General features: G+C 47.7%; 3 protein-coding genes across 6 annotated transcripts; 1 reads left to right on the forward strand and 2 right to left on the reverse strand.

The window, feature by feature from the left end:
* Nucleotides 1-6,805: 6,805 nt before the first annotated feature.
* On the reverse strand, nucleotides 6,806-10,450 carry LOC142043561 (adenosine receptor A3-like). Its single transcript, XM_075054871.1, has 4 exons — nucleotides 10,107-10,450; nucleotides 8,714-9,514; nucleotides 7,612-8,257; nucleotides 6,806-6,958 (listed from the first exon to the last, which is right to left on the reverse strand). Exons 1-2 carry the CDS (start codon nucleotides 10,448-10,450, stop codon nucleotides 8,899-8,901), a joined length of 960 nt encoding a protein of 319 aa, XP_074910972.1. The 3' UTR covers nucleotides 6,806-6,958; nucleotides 7,612-8,257; nucleotides 8,714-8,898.
* Nucleotides 10,451-12,572: 2,122 nt separating this feature from the next.
* LOC142043875 (adenosine receptor A3-like) lies at nucleotides 12,573-16,826 on the forward strand. Its single transcript, XM_075055592.1, has 2 exons — nucleotides 12,573-13,853; nucleotides 14,850-16,826. The coding sequence occupies exons 1-2, from the start codon at nucleotides 13,504-13,506 to the stop codon at nucleotides 15,451-15,453; spliced, it is 954 nt and encodes a 317-aa protein (XP_074911693.1). The 5' UTR covers nucleotides 12,573-13,503; the 3' UTR covers nucleotides 15,454-16,826.
* Nucleotides 16,827-20,513: 3,687 nt separating this feature from the next.
* C23H1orf162 (chromosome 23 C1orf162 homolog) lies at nucleotides 20,514-24,233 on the reverse strand. Of its 4 annotated transcripts, none has more exons than XM_075055598.1 (6): nucleotides 23,976-24,233; nucleotides 23,175-23,237; nucleotides 22,741-22,840; nucleotides 22,358-22,446; nucleotides 21,679-21,755; nucleotides 20,514-21,082 (listed from the first exon to the last, which is right to left on the reverse strand). In XM_075055598.1, the coding sequence occupies exons 2-6, from the start codon at nucleotides 23,203-23,205 to the stop codon at nucleotides 21,023-21,025; spliced, it is 357 nt and encodes a 118-aa protein (XP_074911699.1). In that variant the 5' UTR covers nucleotides 23,206-23,237; nucleotides 23,976-24,233; the 3' UTR covers nucleotides 20,514-21,022. The 4 variants fall into 4 exon arrangements, with proteins under 4 accessions (XP_074911699.1, XP_074911696.1, XP_074911698.1 ...); XM_075055595.1 differs by having other exon boundaries at nucleotides 22,741-22,846; XM_075055597.1 differs by having other exon boundaries at nucleotides 23,175-24,233.
* Nucleotides 24,234-24,324: the final 91 nt, after the last annotated feature.

Here is a 24,324-nt window from a genome sequence, read left to right on the forward strand (position 1 = left end):
TCCGAGAGGATTACAGCAGCCACAGGACCAAATCCCTCTGTTCATTACACCCATGTAAATCTAGGGTAAATCCTTTTAAGCCATTGGGGCCACTCTGGGCTTACCCAGACATAAATGGCCATACTATAAATAAGACCTTGGTTTGATTAGAGAACTAAAGGCAGGAAAAAAGCACTTAAAAGATATCCAGAGGAAATATAAGCTCCCCGCCCCCCTGCAAGTAGTTATGCTGACAATGATGAATTAGTCCATGAATGCCAGTCAGAGAGTGAGTCACGTTTCACAAATAAATTACACAAAGATGTTCCCCATCCTGGAGTAGTCACCCACAGCAGATTTCCACAAAACACGACAGGTGAGAAGCCAGACCTGGGGGAAGCAAAGCACACCCGGAGCCCACAGCCTTCAGCCGGCTGGCAACCAAAGTCCTGCTGGTCCTGACGCAGGCAACCTCAGATCCTGAGGTGGGTGACATCCCGCTGGGCTCCCTGCAGCTGCATGGCAGGAGGGGACTGGCCGGGGCAATAGAGGGGATGGAGAGAGCTGAGAAAGGGGTAATAGGACTTGATTAACCCCCCCGACACTCATCACTGCCCCTTGGGGACTTCAGCAGCATCCAGACCCACATGCCGTGTGGCTCAGAGGAGGCACAGCGCGATACGATCCTCCAGGAATTTGTGTCCCTGCACAGAGAGAGCCCGAGCTCTGCACGCTTCTCATGCTGCTGCTACTGTACCCATGTCTGCATAGCCATAAGGCCCCACTGCCTTACTCGGGTCTTTCCTTGGGCAGAAACCAAGCATTACCAGCTTTGTTACTACTATTAATAAAAATAACATTCTGCATATGATAAGCATCTTCCATCTTCACAAGCTGCAGCGCAATTGTTTTGCTCTGCAGCCGCCCGGGATGAAGGTGACTGTCCCCGTCCAGCCCACGGCACCGCTGGGCACGAGGGTGGAAGGGAGGGTGAACTCCGGTCAAGTACGCAGAGAGTTTGGAGAGGCTGAAAATAATTGTCTAACTTGAAAGGTAGCCAGGGCAAAGGAGCCAGCAGTGCTATTCAGAACGTGTTCATGGGCTTTTAAATGACAACAAACGGCCATGCCTTCAGTTTGATGTTGGGTTGAAGAGGCTGCATCTTCAATCGTTTGTCTAAATTTTGGATTGTCACTCAGGCAAAAGAAAGGCAGGCATGTATTGTTCGAAAGCGAGCAAATGCTTTGCAGATCTCTGTTTAAGTACCATGAATACAGCTTGTTTCTGGAGGACTTTTTAGAGCCCAGCTGCAGTCTCTGTGTACACCTCCACAATAGTCATCTAATCCGGGACATTTGTAGGCTGAGATGCAGCTAAACATTCAAAATTAAGAGTAATTCAGTGACCCCATATTAAGCACATATCTTCATTATGGTTGATAATAGAGCCACAAATTTCGGGCAGTGTCTGTTCAGCCCTTGTTGGAGACAAATCGATAAGGAGAAGGTGCTAAATGGGGTCTACACCCCGTGTCCTCACCCCCCTGCCCCGGGGCCGGGAAGGGCAGGAGCAGCAGCGAGTGTTGCCTGTGCCGGGCAGCTCGTCTCCTCCAGCGGCTGCTCACCGGCGGAGTAGCGGCACTTTCCTCCTTCTCTCTTTTAAGAGAAAGAGGTGCTGTAAGTTGCAGTCTGCTGCAGCTAAATAATTTGCTGGTGGTCAAAAATAAGAGCTGGGAAGAGAACTCAGGCCCTTGGCTCTGGCTTTTCACCCCGTTCTGTCTCCCCCAGCCTTGCCATACTTAGATGCAAAATTATCAGCAGAAGAGTTTATAAAACGTCAAAACAGTTTCTCTCATGTCAGCTAGACAATTTGTATAAATAGTGCCTCTTTAAAGAATCTTCTGCCAGCTCAAACCTCCCTTTCATCTCCTTGTGATTTATTGTATGCTATTTTTATGGGATTTTAAAACAATCCCTAATGAAGAGCGAGGACGGCAAGTTCTGTGCTGTGCAGAAGAGTCCTCAGCGGTGGCGGGTGTGTGGCAGGCACCGAGCTCCGGCAGGATCCTGTGTTAGCTGCCACCTGCCAGGTGCCTGATAACAGCCACGCAGAAAGGCTTTTAAAAAGAAATTGAGAGGTAATTTCCTCTCATGTTACATGGGAGGTGAATGCTCAAAACTGCTATGGCTTGATGGGTGATGTCTCTATATTGCTGTGCAACAAGTTGGAGAAGCACCTCTGGGAACGAAACATTCCAAAAAACTGCATTTCCCAAGTGTTGCAAAGCCACTTGAAAGAGCAGAAGAAATCATCTCGGAGTCCTGTTTGTTCTGCAAAATAAACAGGCTATCACATGCCAAGTAGGCTCAGATGAATATGAGGAGAATTTCTGGAGAATATCAGGAGAAATTCTGATTTACAGGAGACTGGGCAGGAACAGCCCTTGGCTGGGATGCAGAAGACGGCAGCGTTGCGATGGCACTACCCGCAGGGAAACGGGGTGGCCAGCCTGGTCCTTCTCTTTGCTAAATTGGCACTGCTGCACGAGGGAAGGCTGGGGTTTGTTCAGAGCTCTGCTGCTTCAGTACGGGGACCCGGGATGGCCACAAGCATCAGGATATCTCGCTCCAGTCGCCGTTTTCCTCCCCTTCTGCCAAGTTTGTCAGGGTGTGCTGGGCACCGGTGGAGCAGCTCTCCAGCAAACCCGCCCCCCACACAGAAGAAGGTGAAGCTCATGCCACAGCGGTAAATGCTTCGGTGCCGGCGTTACCCGGGCTTTGCCAGGCCTGGGAGAGCTGCCAGCTGAGAAAGAAAAGAGCCCAGCAGGTTCGGGGGGATGCAGTGACTGCCCACAGCCTCTCCGGCAGCGCAGGACCAGCATCACACGCACCCTGCCTCGCCAAACCCAGACCCAACACCAAACCTCCGCAGCCAGAGGCTGGGGGTGTCGAACCCAGGGGTAGGTGCGCTGCGGCAGCGGCAGCTCCCATGGCGTGTCCTTGGCCGCTGGGACGACGGCGTGGCACAAAAAGCAAAGGCAGCGCTGGGCTTTCTGCCCGGCTTCTCCGGCATGAGGCGACGGGGTGGGACAGGGACCAGCCCACTGCTGTGTGATGTGTGGCAGCACCAAAAGTCATCTGGCGTTAGTGGGGAAGGGAGAGGAGGGCTGAGACCGTGGAAGGGTTCTGGCTACTGCACAAATGGGGATCAGCTGTTTGCGGCAGCCCCCAAATCCTTTTGGCCCGTAACTAATGGGTCAGCGGGAAAAACACAGCGTGATTGATACAGTTCACTCGTGGCCCCGGGTACTTTGAGAAAAAAGGAACAGCCTTGGGCAGGGAGAGCTGGATAACCACGGGCTGGGAAAGATCACTGCCGTGCGGGTGAACAGATTTGGCATCAAATGGGGTCCTGTGCCGGTTGCTCTGCCCTGACTGGGGCTTCACCCACTCCATAGCCGCACCCAAAGAAAACCGTAAAAAACTCCAATTACAATGCAATTAATTTTGAAACACACAAAAATATCATTTGTCCAAGCCCCTGTCCCTGCGTTCCAGGGGCTGACAACAAGGAGCCGTTTCAAAGCTGCAGCTGCTGCGTCCCTGCTGTCTGGCGGGCAAACCCACCGAGCCATACTGGTTTGACAGCCCGATCTCCCTCCTACACAGGCGCTGCGCTCCCTAACAAGCTGAGCGAGAAGAGCAAACAGATACACTCACTCCCAGGTTTCAGGAGGTTTAAAATCCAAAGCCACATAATCCAGCCGAGCAAAACCACATAGGGAGCGTAAGTAAGTATCGCACCAGTTCTCGCCGTTTTCCAAGTACAGGTTTCACTTCTGGAGCAGCATCTCCCCCCGCCCAGGCGCAGGGCGGCGAGAGCGGCCGGCCGTGCCCGCAGAGAGCAGCCTGGCAGCCGCTGCGGCGAGCACCCTCCTGGGGAAGGGATGCCATCCCCGTACACGGAGACAGCTGCCACGGGGGAGATTTACTGGCCCCCTGGACTTAAAAGGAGCGAAACTTTTCCTGCAGCGGCTGTGGGGCAGGAGCTGGCAGCCCGCTCGGGAGAGATGCAAACCCAGCTCGGCAGACAACGTCTCACGGCAGCCTCCCTGCTCACCCAGCACGAGAGTTTGGGGCCATGTTTCCTGCCATCGGCAGGTTGTCGGCGTGGGCTCGTCCCCACTGCGGTGCTCTGTGAAGCCCAGGGAGCGATGCCGGTCACTCCATTCCCACCGGCAGTGTCAAACAGTGGGGAGGAAGGATGGGCTGTCTCTGCAGGAGGTGCCCGGGTCGCCACGCGTGCTCCTTGAGAAATCAGGCAAAGCCACAAATTGCTGTCCCCAGGAATTAAAATACCAAGAGAACGTCCGCGATGCAGGTTATCCCAGCACTGCCGTGGTCCTCCTGGCATTAACACTTATTACGACCACCGTGACCTCTCCTGCTGTCAGACCCTGGGCCAAGGCTATCCCGGAGGGCTGCGGTTGCCCATGCCGTGGGCTGCCCGTGCCGTGGGCTGCCCGTGCCGGCAGCACAGGGGCACACAGCGGCGATGCAGAGGCCGAGGGTCAGCGGGAGCAGAGGTTGGGGGGCTCCCACGCTGCCGCACAGCCGGACACGGCTGGGCACGGGCATCGGCACGTCTCAAAGCACCATCTGCCAGCTCCAGCCACCGCTGTGCTATCCAAGTTCGGCGTTTTACACACTCTCTAGCTTTACTGCTCTGCTTTAAATAACATTCAGGACCAGCCAAGACTGAGACTGTGCACTGCCGTTGCACTGGAGAGCAGTCAGCAGCAGATAAACATTTGCACCTTTTCTGGCTGTTCAAAACACCCGGGCGAGTCACCAGGAGAAATCCTCCAATTTCCAGCACAGTTCAAGCTCAGGGAAAGGGATGTGGAAGGGAAGAAGAGCTTTCCAGATCTGATTCTCCACTGACAATTTGCTTTTGACAGGGGTTGAAATCATCTTTGGAACAAAATCTGGATTCTAAGGACAGTGAACTTTGTCTTTCAGCAAACTTGTATGTGTACCAGGGGGGAGAGTTTTCTTCAGGTTTTCCCACCTGTGAGAAATACTGACAGCATTTTTTTTAACATCACCGTGCCCCCGTATCCAAAGGGGCAGGTGAAACAATGCCCAAATGGGAAGTTTCAGAAGGAAACCAAAAAGACCCTGCTCCTGTCCAGTCCTTCCCAGCTCACAGAGCACTCTGTCAGGATCAGATTGACCCTCCTCTTTCCATGGATGGGGAAACTGAGGCATAGAGCAGTGACGTGGCATTGGTCACCAAGGCCAGGCTCCAGACTCTCATTCTGGCTCGTTATTCACCAGCCCACAATCCCTCTCTGTTAAACCAGATGTTACCCTGCTTCACATTCACATCCTCTCTCTGCCTTGCTTTCACTTCCTTTCAAGGCAGAGAAGAGCCAGGACAGCACTCGCCACTCACCACCTCTTGCTTTATGAGCTGCTGCTTTTTTTTTCCCCTTTAAGGTAAACATTACATTTTAAAGTCCCAGAAAAAAAAAAACCTCCTCCACACCTCCTGGCACAAGAGCAGAAGTAAGGAAAGAGGAAAGAGAATGCGGTATGTTGATGCCTCAAAGCGACGAGGCCCGGCTGCAGCCGGGGCACAGCGGTGCCATGCGAGTGCAGGCTCTGGGGGGCCGGCGGGGAGCCCCAGGTGGGATGCACAGGCAGGGCACTGCCTGCAAGGAGGCTGCCTTTTTCTTCCTGCAAGTGTTTTACAGCCCCACCAGAACAAAGGTGGCTGTCGCTGTTGTTGACTCACAGGATAAGATCATTGTTGTGGGATTTTTTTTTTCCCCTGCATCTCTGTGTCACTTAGAAATTTTTTTTTTTCTAGAAAATCTGTTCTTCTCCCCTCCACCCCCAATGTGAGAAGGGAATCTGTGCTCAAAGCCACAGCTGAGATTGCAGATAGACCATTCCCTTCCTGATCCTTATCTCACCAGGATGTAGGAGGACCCTTGGGGAATAGCTGGAAGCCTTTCACTGGAGCCATCCAAGAACCGAGCAAGCTGACTACAGCCTTTAAATGGCAAATCCATCAAGTGGTCGGGGACCAGGATCTGAAACGCTGTTTAACCCCATCGAACTACGACATCCCCGGGCTCTGCCGCATGGGAGCCACCCTGGCACACAGCCCGACCTGCCCCGGGCACGGGCTCCTCCTTGAGCCGCCTTCTCCGCAGAGCTCTGCAGGCACTGCCGCGTCAGCTAAATAACATGATCTAAAAATACACCTTTGAACCCTAATCTAAACCAAAGCCTTAAATTGCTGGCTCTCAAACTTACTCCAGCTGCAACCCGCTCACAGGCGGGTAGCTTTGTGTGACAGCAAAGCCACGGCTGGGTTTCTCTTGGTCTGCGAGTGCTCCGGGGATGGCCCCAACTGGGCAGGCAGGAGCAGGGGACAGGACAGCCAGCTGGATGCCACGCAGCAGGACTGGGAGTAAAAGGTGGTGGGGGACAAAGAGGGGTCTGGTCCCTTCCTCCACCTCGGGCTGGGTCACACCAGCACTTCTGTTGGAGCTCGTCTAGAGGAGGGCCATGAAGATCATCAGAGGGCTAGAGAACTCACAGTCCCTCCTGCCGCCAGCTTTACCAGCCTGCACAAGGTGGCCTGCTTCAAATCACAACTCTTTTTATGAAGAAGTATTACTGTATGAGGCATCCAAATACTCTAACCACACCGACACAACTAGTAGAAGGTTTATATATTATGGCAGCATATATTTATATGTATACACATGAGTACACACAGAGAATATAGCCATGAGCAGCGATAAGTGGAGGATTGTTAGCACCGATGTACGGAGCTCTGCTGCCTGAGCTTGGCCATATGTTTCCCTAAGCCTCTCGGCAGGAGCACAACACATGCTTACAGGAGCGCAATTTGGTAAGAAGTAAAGGAGGGAACCCTTCGGTCGGGATCTGGGGTTGGATGCCTGTAAACAAATAGAGAGAAGGGGAGGGCAGAGCTGGTTTCCATGCCAAAACGCTCCCTGATCCCACGCTCCGGCCCCACTTGGCTTCTCTGTGCAGGGAGTGTTTAATCATTTTGCAAGCTGTAAAAACCTCCAGCCCAGTGTTTCCTGATGCTGGGGCTGAAGGATGCAGTGGGAGAAGAGCCGAGCGCCCACGGAAGGAGGGTGCGGGGCCACGAGGAGGGACACAGCATCCGCAGCAGCCCAGGGCATCCCTGGGCTGGGGGTGACGCTGCGCTCATGCGGGGCAGAGACAGCGGAAGGGCAGAGGTTCGTCCTCCGTTGATGACAGAGGAGTTGCAGCAGCCCAGCAACCTGGTTCTGTCATATTCAGGACAGGAAACAGATGCTGCCTGGCGGAGGAAACATCTGAAGAAAATAAGTGCACCTTGTGCCTTCCCCAGCAGGAACCTGGTGGGAACAGGGGGTGCTGGGTGGAAATGCCCCGATTCGGCCCCAGTCAGGGCAAGTGCAGCTCAGCTGGGTTTGATGGCATCGCCCTCGGCTGCATCAGTAGGGACAGGGGCCCAAAGGGCTTTTTTTCCTTCGGGTCTTTTATTTCTCCTTAGAAGCACAGGGAGCTGGGGCAACAAAAGCAGGGATTAGTCACGTACCTGTTGGGGAAGGCGATGGTTCCCTCCTCTTGCAGTAATGCCTGCAGCAGCCCCTTGTGCGATCTGGCCTGAGGGTCATGAAATGAGCTGATGAAGCATTTCTCACCTCACCTACAGCCTGGGAAACATGGGCTCAGTGTACCGCACAGTCTGGGTATGAAGCAAAACCCCTTCATTCTGCTCAGTGGCAGGTTTCCAGTCCCAGGTCACATACCTGCGTAGGCACAGGGACACAGGTTTACTGAAGACGGGCTAAGAAAAAGCTATGGGACAATCTATTGCTATTAAATTTTATGGGCTGGTGAAACACAACCTTGCGCAATGGCTGCTCGTTTTCCTTCTGTTCCAAAGCACCTTTCCGTAAGCGGGTGCTGCTGTCCCATTGAGCCAGGTCAGAGTATTTTTGGACCATGAAGCACCCTCCTGCCAGCAGCTGGCCTCTGAGCCCCTCACCCAAGCCCGGGTCCTCTTGACTGCATTTTGCTGTGCTGCTCTTTGAGCAACCAGAAATCCAGCAGCCAGGGTCCGGGCTTCTTGTTGCATCCTATAGTACCTTAGCATTTATAGAGAGGTTTGTTCCGTGGCAACACACCACAGAATTTCATTGTAGCTCCACCGATTTGAGAAACAGTTTCCTTAAACAGAGCTGAAAAGACAAAGCAAATGCTCTTAAAGGAAGAGCCGTTAGCAGGGGCAAAAGCAGTGCCAAAGGCTAACGTCAGCTCTCGCTGTCAGCCTGCGCCTCGCTGCAGGAGCCCGCCGGTGGGCTGCCTGCAAGAGCCTTGCGCTGCATTTCACCGTCTGCAGAAATATTCGGGCCAGCCCAAGAGAGAGCGTCGGGGATGGGGAAACGGGTACCCGGGAGGCTGAGGAAGCCCCGCATCGTGTCAGGGCACCCGGACCCGCGGGGAACCGCTGCCACCTCCCGGCAGCTGCGGGAGCCCGGGCAGGCTTGGTATCGACGGAGAAAAACCCCCGTGAGCAGGAGCAAGGCTAACTTCTCCCCCGCACCCAGCTCCCGCCCTGTTCCACACCTCTCACACCTTTTGCCTCGGAAATGCAGAGGAGGGAGTTTGTTTGGGGAGTTCGCTAGGAACCTGACCTCGGCATTGCGCTGTCCAGAGCTTAATTAGCCGAACACAGAAATATACACGCAATTGTTGCTTCAGAACACATGATCCAAGAAATACGTCTTGGTGCCTGTGCCATTTCCACCCCACTCCTGTTGTTCCCACGCTGTTTCAGTTGCTGTATCCAGCCCGGACAGACTGAGGAGCGGGGCACAGCTCAGATGGTGCTCGCTCCCTGCTCCGGTGTGTGGTCTGTGCTGGAAATAACCAACTCCGACTTCTGGAACAGGATGTAAGTCCTCAGAATGAAAGTGTATGTTTCTTTGAACTTCTGTATTTTGAAGGCATAGACGACGGGGTTCATGGCCGAGTTGGCGTGAGACAGCAGGATGCCCAGGTACATCAGAGGCTGCGGGATGGTGCAGGAGGGGCAGAAGTACAAAATGCAGTTCAGGATGCCCAGAGGCAGCCAAGACACTGCAAACAAGAAAAGAATGAGGGACAGATATTTGGCCATTTTGTATTCCTTCCCACAAACTGTTCCTCCTCCTGGAGGACTTGCTGAGCTCGGGCTTAGTTTTATCCACATGATGTAGAAAATCTTGGTGTAGAGGGCACACATGATGAGCAAGGGAAGGAGGATCCAGGTGAAGAAGCTGAAATACACCACGTAATCCATTCTCATCACAGCCAAATAGCGACACTCGATGTAGCTGGAGCTGCCCACGTGCTGGTTCCACCCCAGCATGGGCACCAGCCCCACCAGCACAGACAGGAGCCAGCAGAGTCCCAGAATCACACAAATCCTTTTCTTTGTGACGGCTGTCCTGTACCTGGGTGGACAGGAAGCGTCAGCCATGTTTGATGTTAAAAAAGAATACAATATTCAGGAACTTGTGCTTTTAAGCACCCATTTCTGGTTGGTCTAATTTAAGTTAAGCACAGTTCTGTGCAGTTGGTCCTTAGCAGCTTCTGATACTTAAAATGCATTTTGAAACTACAGAGGAACCCCCAAACAGTCACCGATCCCTTTTAAATGAGAACCCACAGATGCAGGGTCAAAGCCTTTCCTTAGAAATACTGGTTCATTTTGACTCGCATCAGTAGAGAAATATGGTTGTCTCCCAGGGAAAAACATAAAGACCACCACCTTATTCAGACTTCAAGCATATACATATTTATGAGCAACCCTTCCCTGACTCTCTGTAGCTTAAGATTTTCAGGCACTGCTGAATTTCCAGGAGTGCCCAGACTGCTGGTGCTCCATTGCCTACATTTTGGGAACTTCTGCCTTTGCACGAGTTTCTCTCAGAGAACCGATGATGCGTGGGAAGCCCTATGATGCTGCAAATAAGGGAGAAGGAAAATATAAGGGAGGAGAGAAATGGGGAAATATGATGAGATGGGACCTTTGCCCAGACTCACCTGGTCGGCAGCTTCACTCGCAGGTACCTGTCGACTGCAATGGCCAGGAGAGACAGGATCGAGGTGTGAGAAAAGATCATCATCAGGCAGCACACGAACAGGCAGGAGTAGAAATGGATGGTGACTCCCAGGCTCACCATGACAGCCAGCGGCATGACAAGGATCCCCATGGCAATGTCAGTGAGTGCCAGGGAAACGATGTAAAAGAAGGTGGTCTTCTGAAGAGCTGGGTTCAGCTTCACTGCCCAGATCACCAAGGCATTGCCCACCACTGCAAATATCCCAATAACAGACTCTATCGTGATATAGATCACATCCAGGTTGCCTACTGACATTTTGGACATCTGAAGCTGTTTACATCCAAAATTAAGAAATGCTGCACTGAATTCTTTTTTTCCCCTCCAACAGCCAGGTCAGAAGCCAGCTCCTCCCTGATCTGCCTTAATTTAAGTCCCTCACTCGGAATTTTGCACACTTTCCAATCTGCATACACAACTCTTTAAAGATGAGTGGAGCAAATTGTCCAGGAAGATCCATTTATCAGACCTTCTACAACACATCCTGTAACATCTTTCTAGCCTCTTGAGGTTTCAGCACATTTATGTATGCTTTTGTGGATGAGTCAACTTTTTATAGTGGCAGCATCACACTATGAACAAACCACAGGGGTTACCTGTTGCATGTGGTAATTTTGCTAGTCTATTTTAACTCCAAACACACCCTCTCCTTCCCAGCTGGGTGCTCTGTACTGCCTAGCAGGGTGAATTAGCCAATGCACAGCTCTACAGCATTGCAACTAGATTGCTCTAACTCTGAGCTGCTTTAAAGCCTGCTCAGTCTATACTACACGCAGTATGTAGCATCAGAGAAAACAGGGTCAAAGGACCTTGAGTGATCTAGTCCTTTCCCCTGCCACAAAGAAGGGGTGGGGAGGGCAAATGTGAAGACACTCAGCTGGATTTTGGGTGAGCAAAAGGAAAATGGAGGGAGAAATATTTTGTTTTGACTCTTTTACACAAGCTGCTCCCCTAAGGTCCCACGCTGTACCAAGTTCTTGTTCTCAGGTGCTCCATTTACAGCAGGCGCAGGGCAGCAGAGGAGGTGTCGTGGTTTAACCCCAGCCAGCAACTAAGCACCACGCAGCCGCTCACTCCCCCCCCCCCTCAGTGGGACGGGGAAAAAAATTGGGAAAAGAACTAAAACTCGTGGGTTGAGATAAGAATGGTTTAATAGAACAGAAAAGAAGAAACTAATAATGATAATACTAATAAAATGACAACAGTAGTAATAAAAGGATTGGAATGTACAAATGATGCGCAGGGCAGTTGCTCACCACCCGCCAACCAACACCCAGTTAGTGCCCAAGCAGCGATTTCCCCCCCACCCCCACTCCCCCCAGTTTATATACTAGATGTGACTTCACATGGTATGGAATACCCTGTTGACCAGTTTGGGTCAGCTGCCCTGGCTGTGTCCTGTGCCAGCTTCTTGTGCCCCTCCAGCTTTCTCGCTGGCTGGGCATGAGAAGCTGAAAAATCCTTGACTTTAGTCTAAATGCTACTTAGCAGCAACTGAAAACATCAGTGTTATCAACATTCTTCACATACTGAACTCAAAACACAGCACTGTACCAGCTACTAGGAAGACAGTTAACTCTATCCCAGCTGAAACCAGGACAGGAGGGTGGGCCCTACTAAAGCCCCTATAACTCAGCTTTGCAGTAGCTGTCTCTGCAAGAGGCATTTGTCTGCAGCCACAGGAGCAGGTGACAGAAAAAGGAAGCTGGCAGCTGAGGTCAAGAGAGGAGATGCACAGCGAGCGCAGGAAGCGGGCAGCGCTCTTACCCAAGTGCGGCCAGCAGCCAGGAAGACACAGACTTTCCCCATGTCCGCTCAAGGCTGCGGAGTGCCAGCTGCCCAGGTACTTCCCAGAGAAGTAGCTCATTCAGCTTGCAGAAGCCTAGGATACACCCTGGCTGTGACCTTCACATGCCTCTCCTGGGATTTATCTCCTGCACCCACAGATATCCAGTGTCAGATTTGATCAGAAAACCAGCACAGCCAAATGCAGTTGCAGACTGGGACTGTCTATAGAGAGCTCACCATTTTCCCAGCAGTATTCTACCAAAATGCCGGGTAGTCAAGGAGCAAGAAGCACTTACATCAATTTCAAGGAAGAGGAATTTGTCCAAATCTTCTGACAGCAGAGAATAAAGAAGTCTAATTTATTTCTGGCTCTGTCTCCTCCGAGGGCTGATTTCACTTCCCCATCCTCAGTTTTGCCAGAAAGTTGGGTAGAAGAGATGGAGGACTTGGTGTCTGGGAAACTGAGTACTCCCCATGTTTGCTTAAGGCTTCATTACACTAATACGGCACCATCCACCTAATTGTTTACTTGCTTTTTGCTCATTCCTGGAGAGCGGGCATTTCTATTTGCCCAAGAGCCAGGTCACCCTGCGACTCACAGGCTGACACGAGCTCACATGCTTGCATCTCTTCTCAGTTTCGTCTGAAATGGGAGCAGCTCCTTCCCTGCAGACCCACGTCAAGGAGCAAGGCACCATGCACTGCCGGGCTCACCTGCAGCAAACAGATCACAGCTTTCACACCCTCTCCCTGCCACTTCCCATCACTTCCCACACCTTTCCTCAGTTTCTCCATCTCCCATAAACAAAGCATAGGAAAGCATGCCACTCTCTGAACGTGACTTGTTTTGCCGTCACTGATTTCTAGCAGAAATGAGGGCTCTCACTGAAAACGTCACCTGCATTACAAGTGTTCTTGTCAGACTGAGAAAGGTCTAAGTAAAGAGTGTTTTGCGGCCACCTCAGGGCCCTAACTGAAATGGTATACTCTGAATTAAATCAAGCACTGGAATTTAACAAAACACTCTTCTAACATCCCCTGAACTCGCCTCATTTCCTATAGTGACTGCAGGGTGATTATCTAGATTGATAAGTGGCAACTTCACAGTCAACTCTGGTTACAGTTCTCCCACTTCTCACACTGTGGCTTGGAAGAAGCAGCAGTTAAAGTATTTGTTTATAGGTTGCTGGTAAGCAGGCTTGTAGAAGCTTTTCAATTTTTTTCCCCTTCAAAATAGCCTTCCAAAGTACTTTACTGATACCAGGCTGCTGAAGGGATGCTGTGAGCTTCAGATGTGTCCAGAGGGGGGAGCAGCTCCTGGATCCTAAGGTATTTGCAGCTCTGTGGAAAGGCAACAGCCAATTTGCTGTCAGAGTGCTGAGGACGTGAAACACTGGAAGGGGCTTGCACACTGGAGAGTCACTGGAGCAACTGAGCAGCAGACACTGAGGACTAATCCCACACACGGTCATCAATGCCCATGCTCCCTTCTGCAGCTCAAGCAAGGGTGGGAGCATCTCCAGCAACTTGCCATGCCAAACAACAGCCTGGCACTGAGCAGCCTGGATGGGATTTACATCGGTACCGAGTGCTTGGTTGCTTTGTTTGCCACATTGGGTAACATCCTGGTCATATGGGTGGTGAAGCTGAACTCGACATTTCAGAACACGACTCTGTACTTCATCGTTTCCCTGGCACTGGCGGACATTGCGGTGGGGATCCTTGTCATGCCCCTGGCCATTGTGGTGAGTCTGGGCATCAGCATCCACTTCTACACCTGCCTATTTATGTGCTGCCTGATGGTGGTTTTCACTAACGCGTCCATCCTCTCCCTCCTGGCCATCGCGATCGACAGGTACCTGCGAGTGAAGCTGCCAACTAGGTGAGTGCTGGACCACCGTGGGGCCCTCCGCTCGTCCCGCTCCTGCCAGCTTTCCCACACCCAGCCTCTGCCCCATGGGTGCCACCTCCTCTCTCCTCCTTAACTTGGCCCTTTTCTAACAAATAGTTACTCTAAACGCTTGCTTGCACATGGAGAAAATACCTGTGCCTAAAAGCCCACCCGAGACAAACTTTGTACAGCAGGACCCAGTCCCGGCAGTTAATAATGCAGCACAAACAGACCCTGGTGGGGTTCAGGTGGGGCCAACAGCTCGGTGTTATTGCTGATCAGAATTTGGCCACAGGATGAGTCTGTGGTCAAACAGCTGAATTCTTCAGATGTTTTGTTAATTGCACAAGACACTGAGAATACTATAGATTTCTTTGGGTTTCTGAGACTAGTCTTTTAAATAAAGTTCCTTTGGGTGTTTGCTGAAAATACAAAAGAAGTAACAGACTTAAGTGCTAACTTAAGAAGTCAATCACTTTTTGTATTTGAATGGAAAAGTATGTAAGCTAGAAATGCAAAGCATAACCTCAAGCATGAAAGAAGTCTTTTTTTTCATGGGGAAAGGACCTATAAAATTGAAGAATGAAACAACAGTTTGGTCCTACAAATGGCATAAATCAAATGTAAAGAGTAAGGTACACCCAAGGAAGCTGAGAGATAATATAGGACTGCTAATAGTAGAAAAGCAGTATCTAGGCAAGAGGAGAACTAAGATCATAATGAAATAAGAAATGAAACAGCTGAAAACATCCAATTATAAAGGGGGGAAGTTAAACATGGTTCTTCTTACGGGTGCTGCAAACTAACTGTTACAAATGAAGAGTTAGGGCCTGTGTCAAAAGAAGATTTGGTTTCCCCCTAAAAAAAAAGTTAATGCTCCGCTTTGTGACAATAAACCTGTAGTATTTGAACATGCGAGTTCTTGAAACCATCCTTAGCTATTTTAAACACTTCTGTTTAACACAACCTGGTTTTGTTCCCCAACAGATACAAAATAATCACTACAGAGAGAAGAGTTTGGTGGGCACTGTGTTTGTGCTGGTCTGTGTCCCTGCTGGTAGGATTAGTCCCCATGTTTGGATGGAACAAGACAGAACCAAGAAATTCTGACTTTTTCAGGTGTCGATTTACCTCTGTGATGAGGATGGATTACATGGTATATTTTGGCTTCTTCACATGGACCCTTGTCCCTCTGCTCATCATGTGTGCTCTGTATGTTGAGATCTTTTACATCATCCGGACAAAGCTAAGTCAAGGTACAACCAACCTGAGAGGGGCAGGAGCTTTTTATGGACAGGAGTTCAAGACAGCCAAATCTCTAGCACTTGTTCTCTTCCTGTTTGCAATATCATGGCTGCCTCTGTGCATTATAAACTGTGTTTCCTATTTTTACCCTGAGTGTCACATCCCCCCGTATTTGATGTACTTGGGAATCCTGTTATCCCATGCCAATTCTGCCATGAACCCCATTGTCTATGCCTGCAAGATAAAGAAGTTCAAAAACACGTACCTTTTAATTTTAAGGACCTATATCCTGTGCAAAAAACCAGACCCAGTTCTTACAGAGCAAACAACAGACCAACAGTCATAAATAAAGAACAAATGTTGACCTCACAGTATATACCAGACCATTGATAAACCACTTTGATTTGTTAAGAAACTCAGGTGAAAATGTGTGTTCTGTTTAATTTACTCCCACTCTTGCAGAAACTGTTCTATAGTAAGGGCAAGCTCCTCTTACTCAATCTGATGCACATTTGACATTAAGCCCAAAAGGATCATTTATGATCTTCTGCATTATTGTACCCCAGAGAACTCTGCTTGATGGTTGCTGTACCAAGCCCAGATCTTCCAGGCAAGCATCTTCATATAACAGGACATTCCTGTTTTTATTTACGGGCTTGAACATTATTTGGTAGAGCAGCAACCCAAAGCACTGTTACCAAGGCAGATATTTTGCTCCTAGTTCCCCAGCTTGGATCCATGACCGGCTGGTAAAAACCAGTGCTTGTTCACTTCTAGCTTCAACTCAAAACTGAGAAGTCTTTGTAACAATTTTGATTTCACTTTTTGCCCAGTTATAGGCTCTTTGCTTACACACAGCCAGACTTGCCCTGACTTTTTTGGTTTTGTCCAGTAGCACCTGTGCAATAAAACTATAGCATCTCCTGCGACACCCCCACCTGCAGATGACCTGCATTGTGAAATTACCCTCATCTGCCGCTGATAGTCCCGCTGCTGACCATCTCAGCTGAAAGGCCAGAAGCTGCACTGACTTTGGTGACCTTCTTCTTCTTTGAGGGAGATCCTGTCAGTGGGAGGCTTCCACTGCTTTTAAATCAAGGCAACGCTCACCCCAGAAGCCTGTAAAATTGGCTTCAGATATAGAGCACCAAGCAAAAGCTGAACTGCCGAACACACTGAAGCTCTTCATTAACGAGATATGCTGGGTACAGGGGAGCATGCCAGGAAGAGATAACTGTCAAAAAATTAACTAATGATATCTTTAAGTTCTTCCCTCCTCCCCCAGTTACCTGACCAAGGATAGAATCAACTATCCCAAAATCATCAAGGATGCCTTTTCCTTATTTGTTACTAAAAAGCATCCATTTGGGGGATTCTTCCTGCACAACATATTCCCATGCTTAATTCTCCCTACAATCACAAACTGTTTTCCTGATGACCCAATTCAAATGTAATTTGCTGCAAGTCTCCTCTGTAAACCTGAAGAACAGTTGCTCTTTGTAACAACCTGTTACAGACCTGAAGACTACTGTAAAGGTATATGTAAATATGTGTCTATATATGTCTTTGTACTAAATAGTTTCAAAATATAAAACAGATACTTAAGAGAAATTTTGTCCAGTGTTGTTTGCTTTTTTTACATAAGGATTGGTTGGGTCCACTGAAAAACAGGAAAAATACGTTCTTTGTTGTTGGTAATGGAGCAGCTTGCAATCCAGGCATGTCCTCACAGACTATTCCTATACCCTTTGTCTTCTCTGTCAATTTAGACTAAATTTGAGTCTGGTCAACTTGTGCTGCAGTGTTGTCATGTTTTCATGAATAATAATAAATATTAGATGGATTTTATATTAATTCAGCCTGTTTGTCTCCCATGACAATCAAAAAAAGCAGCCTGCATGAAATCTCCACACTGTTTTAGTTGGTGTCTCGACTAGGATGGCAACAGAAATTGAAGTAAATATTACACCACAGTTCACACGGCCTGTTTTTAGGGAACATGGGTCAAGCTGAAAATAGGTCGTTAAAGGTCAGGCTCTTTTTTTTCCATCTTTAAATAACTAAAGTGGCCTACAAAAACCCAGAAAAGGGAGGGCATCATTCTGTTATTTATCTCAGAAAGTGTTGGCGTCTGTTCCTTTAACTGAGATCAGACATCTCAATTTATTATCTGATGTAACCCCTGTCACAGGCCAAAGCTCTGCCCATTGCACACTTAACTCTATTAATAAACAGGCCAGCAAAGGAAGTCACTGCATAAGTACATCAGAATTTTGCTACATAATCTTTCATTATCGGTTGATAGAACTGATTGCTTTCAGCAGAAAAACAGGTCCCGCCTAAAGAGCAGAAAATTATTCATTAGAATGACGCACAGCAAACTTTGCCTATGTATTTTTGAGAAATTGAGAAAAGACGGAACAACACCAGCACCAAGCTTGCCTAGCAAGGTGCCTGACAAACTCCAAGAGAACAAGGCATAAGTATATGGAGAAAGAACAGAAACAGCGGACGGAGAGCAGGGGAAGCCATCCTGCCTTCTGAAAGGCGGCTGCAAAGGAGAGCAGTCTCAGCAAGCTGACTGACCCTGCTCAGCCCCCCAAGAGGGAACTCCAGGCAACAGCTCACCTTTTAGTGATGAAGCAAGACGCTCACCACAGCTGGACCCAGCCACTCTCCATAAGGTGACCAGAGGAGGAACTGCCCTGCTGAGGGAGAAGGTTCATCACCTGGCTTCTGTCACTGGCGGTGCTGGCTGGAAAATGCTCATGCAGGTCTAGGTTGACTGGTTCTCACTTCTAGCAGTGACTCTGGAAATAGTTGTGGCTTCAGACCCAGGCAGAGATCAGACAGGCTGAACAATGCTTAAACTAGATGCAAAGATGGGTGAAGGAGCATACTAACTGTCCACATGTATACAAATATCACCCAGGGAGAGCAAAGGATTTTAGCTCTCCTGGGAGAGCCGACTTATTGCTGGCTGAGGGAAATGCAGCCTGACAGTCACATCAACATCATTGCTGTAGCTCTAATAATCCATCCTTTTAACATTGCAACCAGCAATTCCAAAATACCAGGGAATATCACGGGCCACTACTGTTCATGCATCCTTCAAAGCACCGTTTGACCCATGAGCCATTTCTGTCCACCCTCCCAGGGTTGGACAATTTGTACTGGACTTTCCCACACCCAGGCAAATTCCTTGCAAATTCCTGCTGTGAAAGCTTGTCTTTAGGGAGACCACAAGTACAGACACCTCTAGCAGAAACCTACTGAAACAGTGAAAATGGGAGAGCCAGAATAGCGAAACAGAGGGCACGCAACCCCTCCTCTATTCTGACTAGCAGGTGCAGTTGTCCCAAATTCCTCTAGCTGTCTATAAAACAAAGAGTTGTCTGATGGCCACCATTAAAACCTGTGCATGACTATATAGAGCTCTTGGCATGGGAAAGGGAGAGGCAGGTGCTCTGGGATGAGTCTGGGACTCATTAGCAGCCACACAACAAACGGAGGTTCTCTGTCACCCTCCAGCTCCAAGGGCTGTACCACACTCAGCTCTCTGGGTAGGCACATAAAAGTGCTGTGCTGCGGTTGGTAATGTTCCACAAAGTACATGAAATGGTCGTGCTAAGTCTCAGTACAATTCACGGTGAGGAAACATCTACATGAAAAACCCGACATGTTAGCTTGTCTGGGTGTAAAGGGAACTAGGCCTTAAGCCTCATTGTTTCTAAGACTATTCGTATCAGACGTACAACTAATGATTAGAGATTGCTTTAGATGTGACTAATAGAATGCAGGTGCTTACAAAACAATATGCATAAGCTGCTTATTTGTCCTATGTGTAGCCCCCACCATGGCTGGCTAAAAACCCAGTCAAGCTGAATCAACAGAAGGATCATACATCTTAGACCTAAGACATGGGAGTAAGTGATTAAGTTTAGAACAAGATAAATTAACAGAATAGTCTGAGTGATTTTCAGAAATTCAAAGGTGATCTTTGATGTGTAAGAAGATAAGTGATTGTGGTGACCCAAGACCTTCTGCCTACGACCACTAACTTCAGAAGAACCGGGACACAAGAATTGATGAGATAAATTCATGAATGATAATGACACGCAAACCAAGATCAACTGCAAAATTGCAAAGTCTTTGGACTGGGATAATGTCTGGTAAAAGGTATATAAGACCGAGAAATTTTTGGAAGCTTGCCATTCACTGCGGTGGTGGCCCAACTCTGAGTTGTTAACGAAGCAAAACTAGAGAAACCCATGACTGAAAATCCTCTAACATTGGGGCAGGGGGGAAAGGCTGCGGTGAGTCACCTTTTCTTGCACTTCTAACACAGGATCTAATCTGACAGTATCTAACGCAGGAAGGGAGCATTCTTGTTGGTATGGTGAAGTAACATTTCTGCAAGCCCACTGAATTCTCAGACCTTCTTATTTCTCAGTTGCTGTCAGGCAGCAGAGTAACATTGTTATTAAACCAACAAAAAAAAAATTGTGCACCAACCACAATCATCCCTCATGAACCTCTCAGCAGCTGCACATTTTGAGGAGTAATATAAGTAATATGGTATTTTCTCTATTAAATAGCGCTTGAAGAAACTGCTGTGACTGAGATGAGAGCAGATAATAGCAAAACAAAGAGCTCAAGTTCTACTCCTGACCCTGTAAAACAGTCAGCAGCCTTATGCACAACCCCTCTCAAGCCAGATTTCAGAACGTAATGGTGTCGTGCACCTGCTTTTCAGTGGTCCCCCAGACTTCCACCAGCTTCTGCAGTCACAGAGGCAGGACAGCTCAGCAGAGCTGGCAGAGGTAGAGCCGCTGCTCTGCTAACTGCTTGTTGGAAAGACACCAAATGCACCACATCTAAGCTGAGATAAATCCAGCTGTTCAGCCATGGCTTCGTGCTGTCATCAGGCGGCACATCCAGTCTCACTCATTGGAAGCCTCTCAGACTTGCTGTCTTCAGCTGCAGCGCACAGGAGGCTGTAGGACCTGAGGCACTTGTCCTGCCTAAGAGATTCCTCTAGAGAGGTGTTTACAATAGCACGGACACAACGTGCATTTTCAGAAAAGAGAAATACCTGCAAGAATCTGACACTCTCTGGTGACCAGAAACAAGGTGGCAGGAAACTTTGCTCCGATTCAGCCTTGCCCGAGAAGCACTGGTCAACCGACGGAGATCACTGTACTTACTCGGACAACAAACCTCCCATCTGTGGGCACAGGAACAGGCAGAGAAGCTTCTCTGTGGCTGCTAAGACTGAGTCACTAGTGGTAGCTTATTCCCCAGTTTATGGAAAGGGGAGGACTTTTAACTTTTTACAATATATTTGGAACACTATGGGTAATAACACATGAATGAACATTTCCAGAAATTTTGACTGTCACACTGTGATTGTGTACTTCTTTTATGTGACCCAATCAGGAAGCAGACATTTGCATACAAACATTTCATTATCGTATCATAACTTCAATAAGCAGAAAATAACTAATCAGAGCATTTGGCAATCATAAAACAAGAAAAACGCTATAGTCAGTGACAGAAAAGGGAAACATAAGGGCACAGACACGAATAAACGCAGAGTAACATTTCCATTTTCCAATTCTCTTTGGTAGTTCAAAGCAATAGCAAGCACAAATGGAAACTTTACAAGTGCATTGTAAGGACTCACTGAGATTTCTACAGATGAGGAAATAGGTTATAAAAAGCAATTTGTCCACAAGCGTTGGCAAGCAGTTCGGAATAGGAGACATTAGTTTCCCCTTATAATTATAAAATGAGCTGATGTTACATACGGCAGTGCTGGCATTCTCAGAGCACTATAGGCCTTGATATAATGTTCTGGTAGCATTTGATATTCAGAAAGTGCAAGTGTCTTCATTTCACTAGAAAATTCATCATCATACAACCATTGGTGTCTGACTTCGCTGGAAAGCCAGAGTGGTGTAGGCAACCTCATTCTGGGGATGTGAAAGAACCCACAAACATTAGAGAGCATGCAAGCATCACATCTCAGGCATGAATTTCCTGCTTTTAATTTGTCCTCAATGCTACACTCCCTAAGCAGTCACAGCCTGTCCCTGCACATGGGAAATTAGTAAATGCTATGCTGGATCAGACCACTTATTAGTCTAGCTCAGGATCCTGGGTCAACTCTGCATTAGGAACTTCAGAGAATATCATGACTGAGAACTACAGAAATGTTTGCCCTTTAGAAAGATTTTCCCCTAACCTGCCTAATTAGTGGTTTAGTTAAGTCCCAGCACCCTTGAAATACGTGGGGAGTATGGCATTTGAGCCCTGGGATAACAGAGAAGGAATATCTTTCCTACTACTGTCCAAGTACCTCCTCAGGTAACTTCTTGGACTACTATAAATACAGGCTGAAGCCTTGGATGCAGAAAACAAAGCACTTCTCCTTAGTCAAAAGAACTGTCAACTAACACTTGTCTTGCAAGAGCAAACCTCTTTTCTCCCCCCCAAATTAATATTTACCATTCTATCAAGAATCTGAAGTCTTGCATAAAGTCTTAGAAATAATACTTGTGACCTTTACCTGGATGTTCTTAGATTCCTCAGTCACTGTCTGGGAGGGAACTTGCTCTTGTAAATTTTGGTGGGATCTCTTACACTCTAGGAAGGAAAGGGATACCAGTCTCAGCTGTCTGCACCGTGTTTGGAGACAGCAGTGCAAGAGAGGCTCAAGACAGAGCAGCACCAGAGTGTGTGGCTTGGGCATAGCTTGTAAAATCTGTCACTGACCTTCACTGCAAAGTGAGCAGTTTGGCAGCCCAAGCAGAAGGGCAGCCCAAATCCCTGCCCACCTGTTGGAAGTGGCTAGGTTGAAAGTGACTGATGAATTTGGTAAGAACCCTGTGTGGCCAGTGTTAGGATGCAAAAAAAAACAAAACCCAAAACCAAACCAAAACACAACCAACAAAACCCACCACAACTCATCAGTGCTAAAGTTAATTCTTCCATGAAAACAGCCCCTGGGATGATTGATGAGGAGTTACTGCCAGGAATGACCTGTCCATCAATACATTAATTATTCAAGGAAGACATCATCTGTAGAAGTTACTTTGAAACCCTGGTGCTGTAAGATGCAGCCCAGAAGAAAAGCACAGAAACTTAGCACCCTCCATATAAGATGTACAGCACAAGATGTTAAGCACTTCTCTGCCACCAGGTCTGGATCATCATGCTGCTGTTATTCCCACCGCTCTGCCACTTACTTTTTCTGAAGAGGCAGATGATTGCAAAAACCAGAACAGCCAAGAGGATGCCAGAGGTAAATGCTAGCAATATGCAGAGTATTTCATGGCTGTTGATACACAGAAAATAGTGAGAGGTGTTGAAGAATCAGTAATGCTCAAATTCACCAAAGCTTTATGAAATGTACTACATCACTTATCCCAAGCCCCATGAGATTACAAGGTGTGCATCTGCATTAAGCATCACTATGAATTAAATATCTAGTGCACAGACTAGGAAATTCTAAGCAACCTTTGAAAGCCCCAAGACATAAAATGTACTACATATAACTCCTCCCTTGCAGGAGTCTGTAGTCTCAGGGAACTCTGTGTTTGAAGTCGGGAAATAAAGGTGGAACATTTACTTATCAATCCAGCATTTGACTTCTGAAGCTTCCAAGCCAACCGTAGAGGTATATACAGTGGTAGGTACAGTGAGAGTAGTGGAAACAGGTGTTGGTGTAACTGGAACTCAATAGAAAAAAAAAAAAAAGAACAAAAACTGATTTTAAAATGTGTTAATTTCTCCAGTAATATGAGAAGCAACAAAAACTACGTAGAGGCATACAACTATTAAAGTAAGTATAACATTTCTCTATCAGAGGGCTGAAAGTGCAAAACGCCAGACAGAAAAATTTAGTTATTTGTATTATTACTGTCCCACAGCAGCCTCTGGCAGCCATGCAGTTCTTCCAAATGCATACACCTCCTGCTAAGCTACCCCCATAGTAGCCCTTTCTGAGTCAGGACAGTATCAGTCAAGAATACTACATCTAAGAAAACTCCTTAAAGAAAATACCTGCAGGTGCTTTTGAAGATCTACCTCCCATTCTCTCCGAATACCACTGAACAGTAAGAGAAGCTAAAAGGAGGGGGAAAAAAAAAAGTTGTATTTATACACAGATACATGTGCACACTAGAGCAAAACAAACCTGTCACCCTCTTCTAAATCACAGGCTTTAGTTTTTATCAGTTTTTCAGACATCTTACACAAACTGTCACAAAGCCAGAGCAGCAAACCAGCAGTTACTCAGCGTGAATCCTGGTCCCCAATGTCTTGTTCCTGTGCATACGCATGCACATTCACTACATTTTGATGAACATGTTGCCTTCTTTCAAAAGGACGGAGTGTATTTAATAACTAAAAAAGCACCCACAGTATTATCTTTGCAGGAGCTAGAACTGAGTGAACTTTATGAACATCTTCATAATCAGAAGCAGCTTTGAAAAAATGGCCCTTTTTCTTTCTCAGGTTACATTGACTTTTTCCACCAAAGCAGGAACAGTAACTTTCTTCTCAAATTTGGGGGTGGAGTCTTAAAGATACAGAAATACCAGTCTACTACAACATTCCTACCCTGGTATTTCTCACTACATGGCTTGCAAACTGCACATTGTGAGGAACACAGAAGTAATGCCGACAACAATGTGAAAATAAACATTCTGTTCTCTCTTGCTGTCGTCTTTTTCTACCACATGCCAATTACTGCCCACATTCCAGAAGAGTGAAACGGTTTAAACCTCCCAGTTTCCTATACCAAGTCGACAAGCGTGCTCTGTTTGCAGTAATAAAAGAATAAGCTATACAGCTCCATCTTACCTCACTCCACAGAACTGCTGCCCACCTCTTGGTAGAACAACTCCTGAATCGTTAGCACAGCAGATTAACCGCTTGCTTTGTGAAAAGAACGTCTGTCACACTAGTTAAAACTCAAGTGTCATTCAAACGTGGGGTTACACAAATATGGAAGTTGAGCAACTTCAGTTTTTAATTAAAAAAACAGGAAACTGAAGAACATCTGTGCTCAGGACCTGTTAACCTAAAAATAAGTCAGCTTCAGCTTAAGTTAGCTTACTTTTAAGTAAGGTTCTTACCTCTAGAGAACACCATTTTTTGCTTAACTCTTGTATTGAAAAGCGTAGAAAACTGTGCTATTTTACTAACTCCA

The sequence above is a fragment of the Buteo buteo genome, chromosome 23 (assembly GCF_964188355.1).
Source record: "Buteo buteo chromosome 23, bButBut1.hap1.1, whole genome shotgun sequence".
NCBI classification, from domain to species: Eukaryota; Metazoa; Chordata; class Aves; order Accipitriformes; family Accipitridae; genus Buteo; species Buteo buteo.

Coding starts and splice junctions, on each gene's coding strand:
- LOC142043561 (XM_075054871.1), bottom strand. CDS start 10,450: ATGTCCAAAATGTCAGTAGGCAACCTGGATGTGATCTATATCACGATA. Junction 9,515..10,106: donor CGAGTGAAGCTGCCGACCAG/GTGAGTCTGGGC, acceptor CTGTCCACCCAG/GTACAGGACAGCCGTCACAA.
- LOC142043875 (XM_075055592.1), top strand. CDS start 13,504: ATGCCAAACAACAGCCTGGCACTGAGCAGCCTGGATGGGATTTACATC. Junction 13,854..14,849: donor CGAGTGAAGCTGCCAACTAG/GTGAGTGCTGGA, acceptor GTTCCCCAACAG/ATACAAAATAATCACTACAG.
- C23H1orf162 (XM_075055595.1), bottom strand. CDS start 23,205: ATGGGAGGTAGATCTTCAAAAGCACCTGCAG. Junction 22,847..23,174: donor ATCTTCAAAAGCACCTGCAG/GTATTTTCTTTA, acceptor TTTTCTATTGAG/TTCCAGTTACACCAACACCT. Junction 21,083..21,678: donor AGGAATCTAAGAACATCCAG/GTAAAGGTCACA, acceptor TCACATCCCCAG/AATGAGGTTGCCTACACCAC.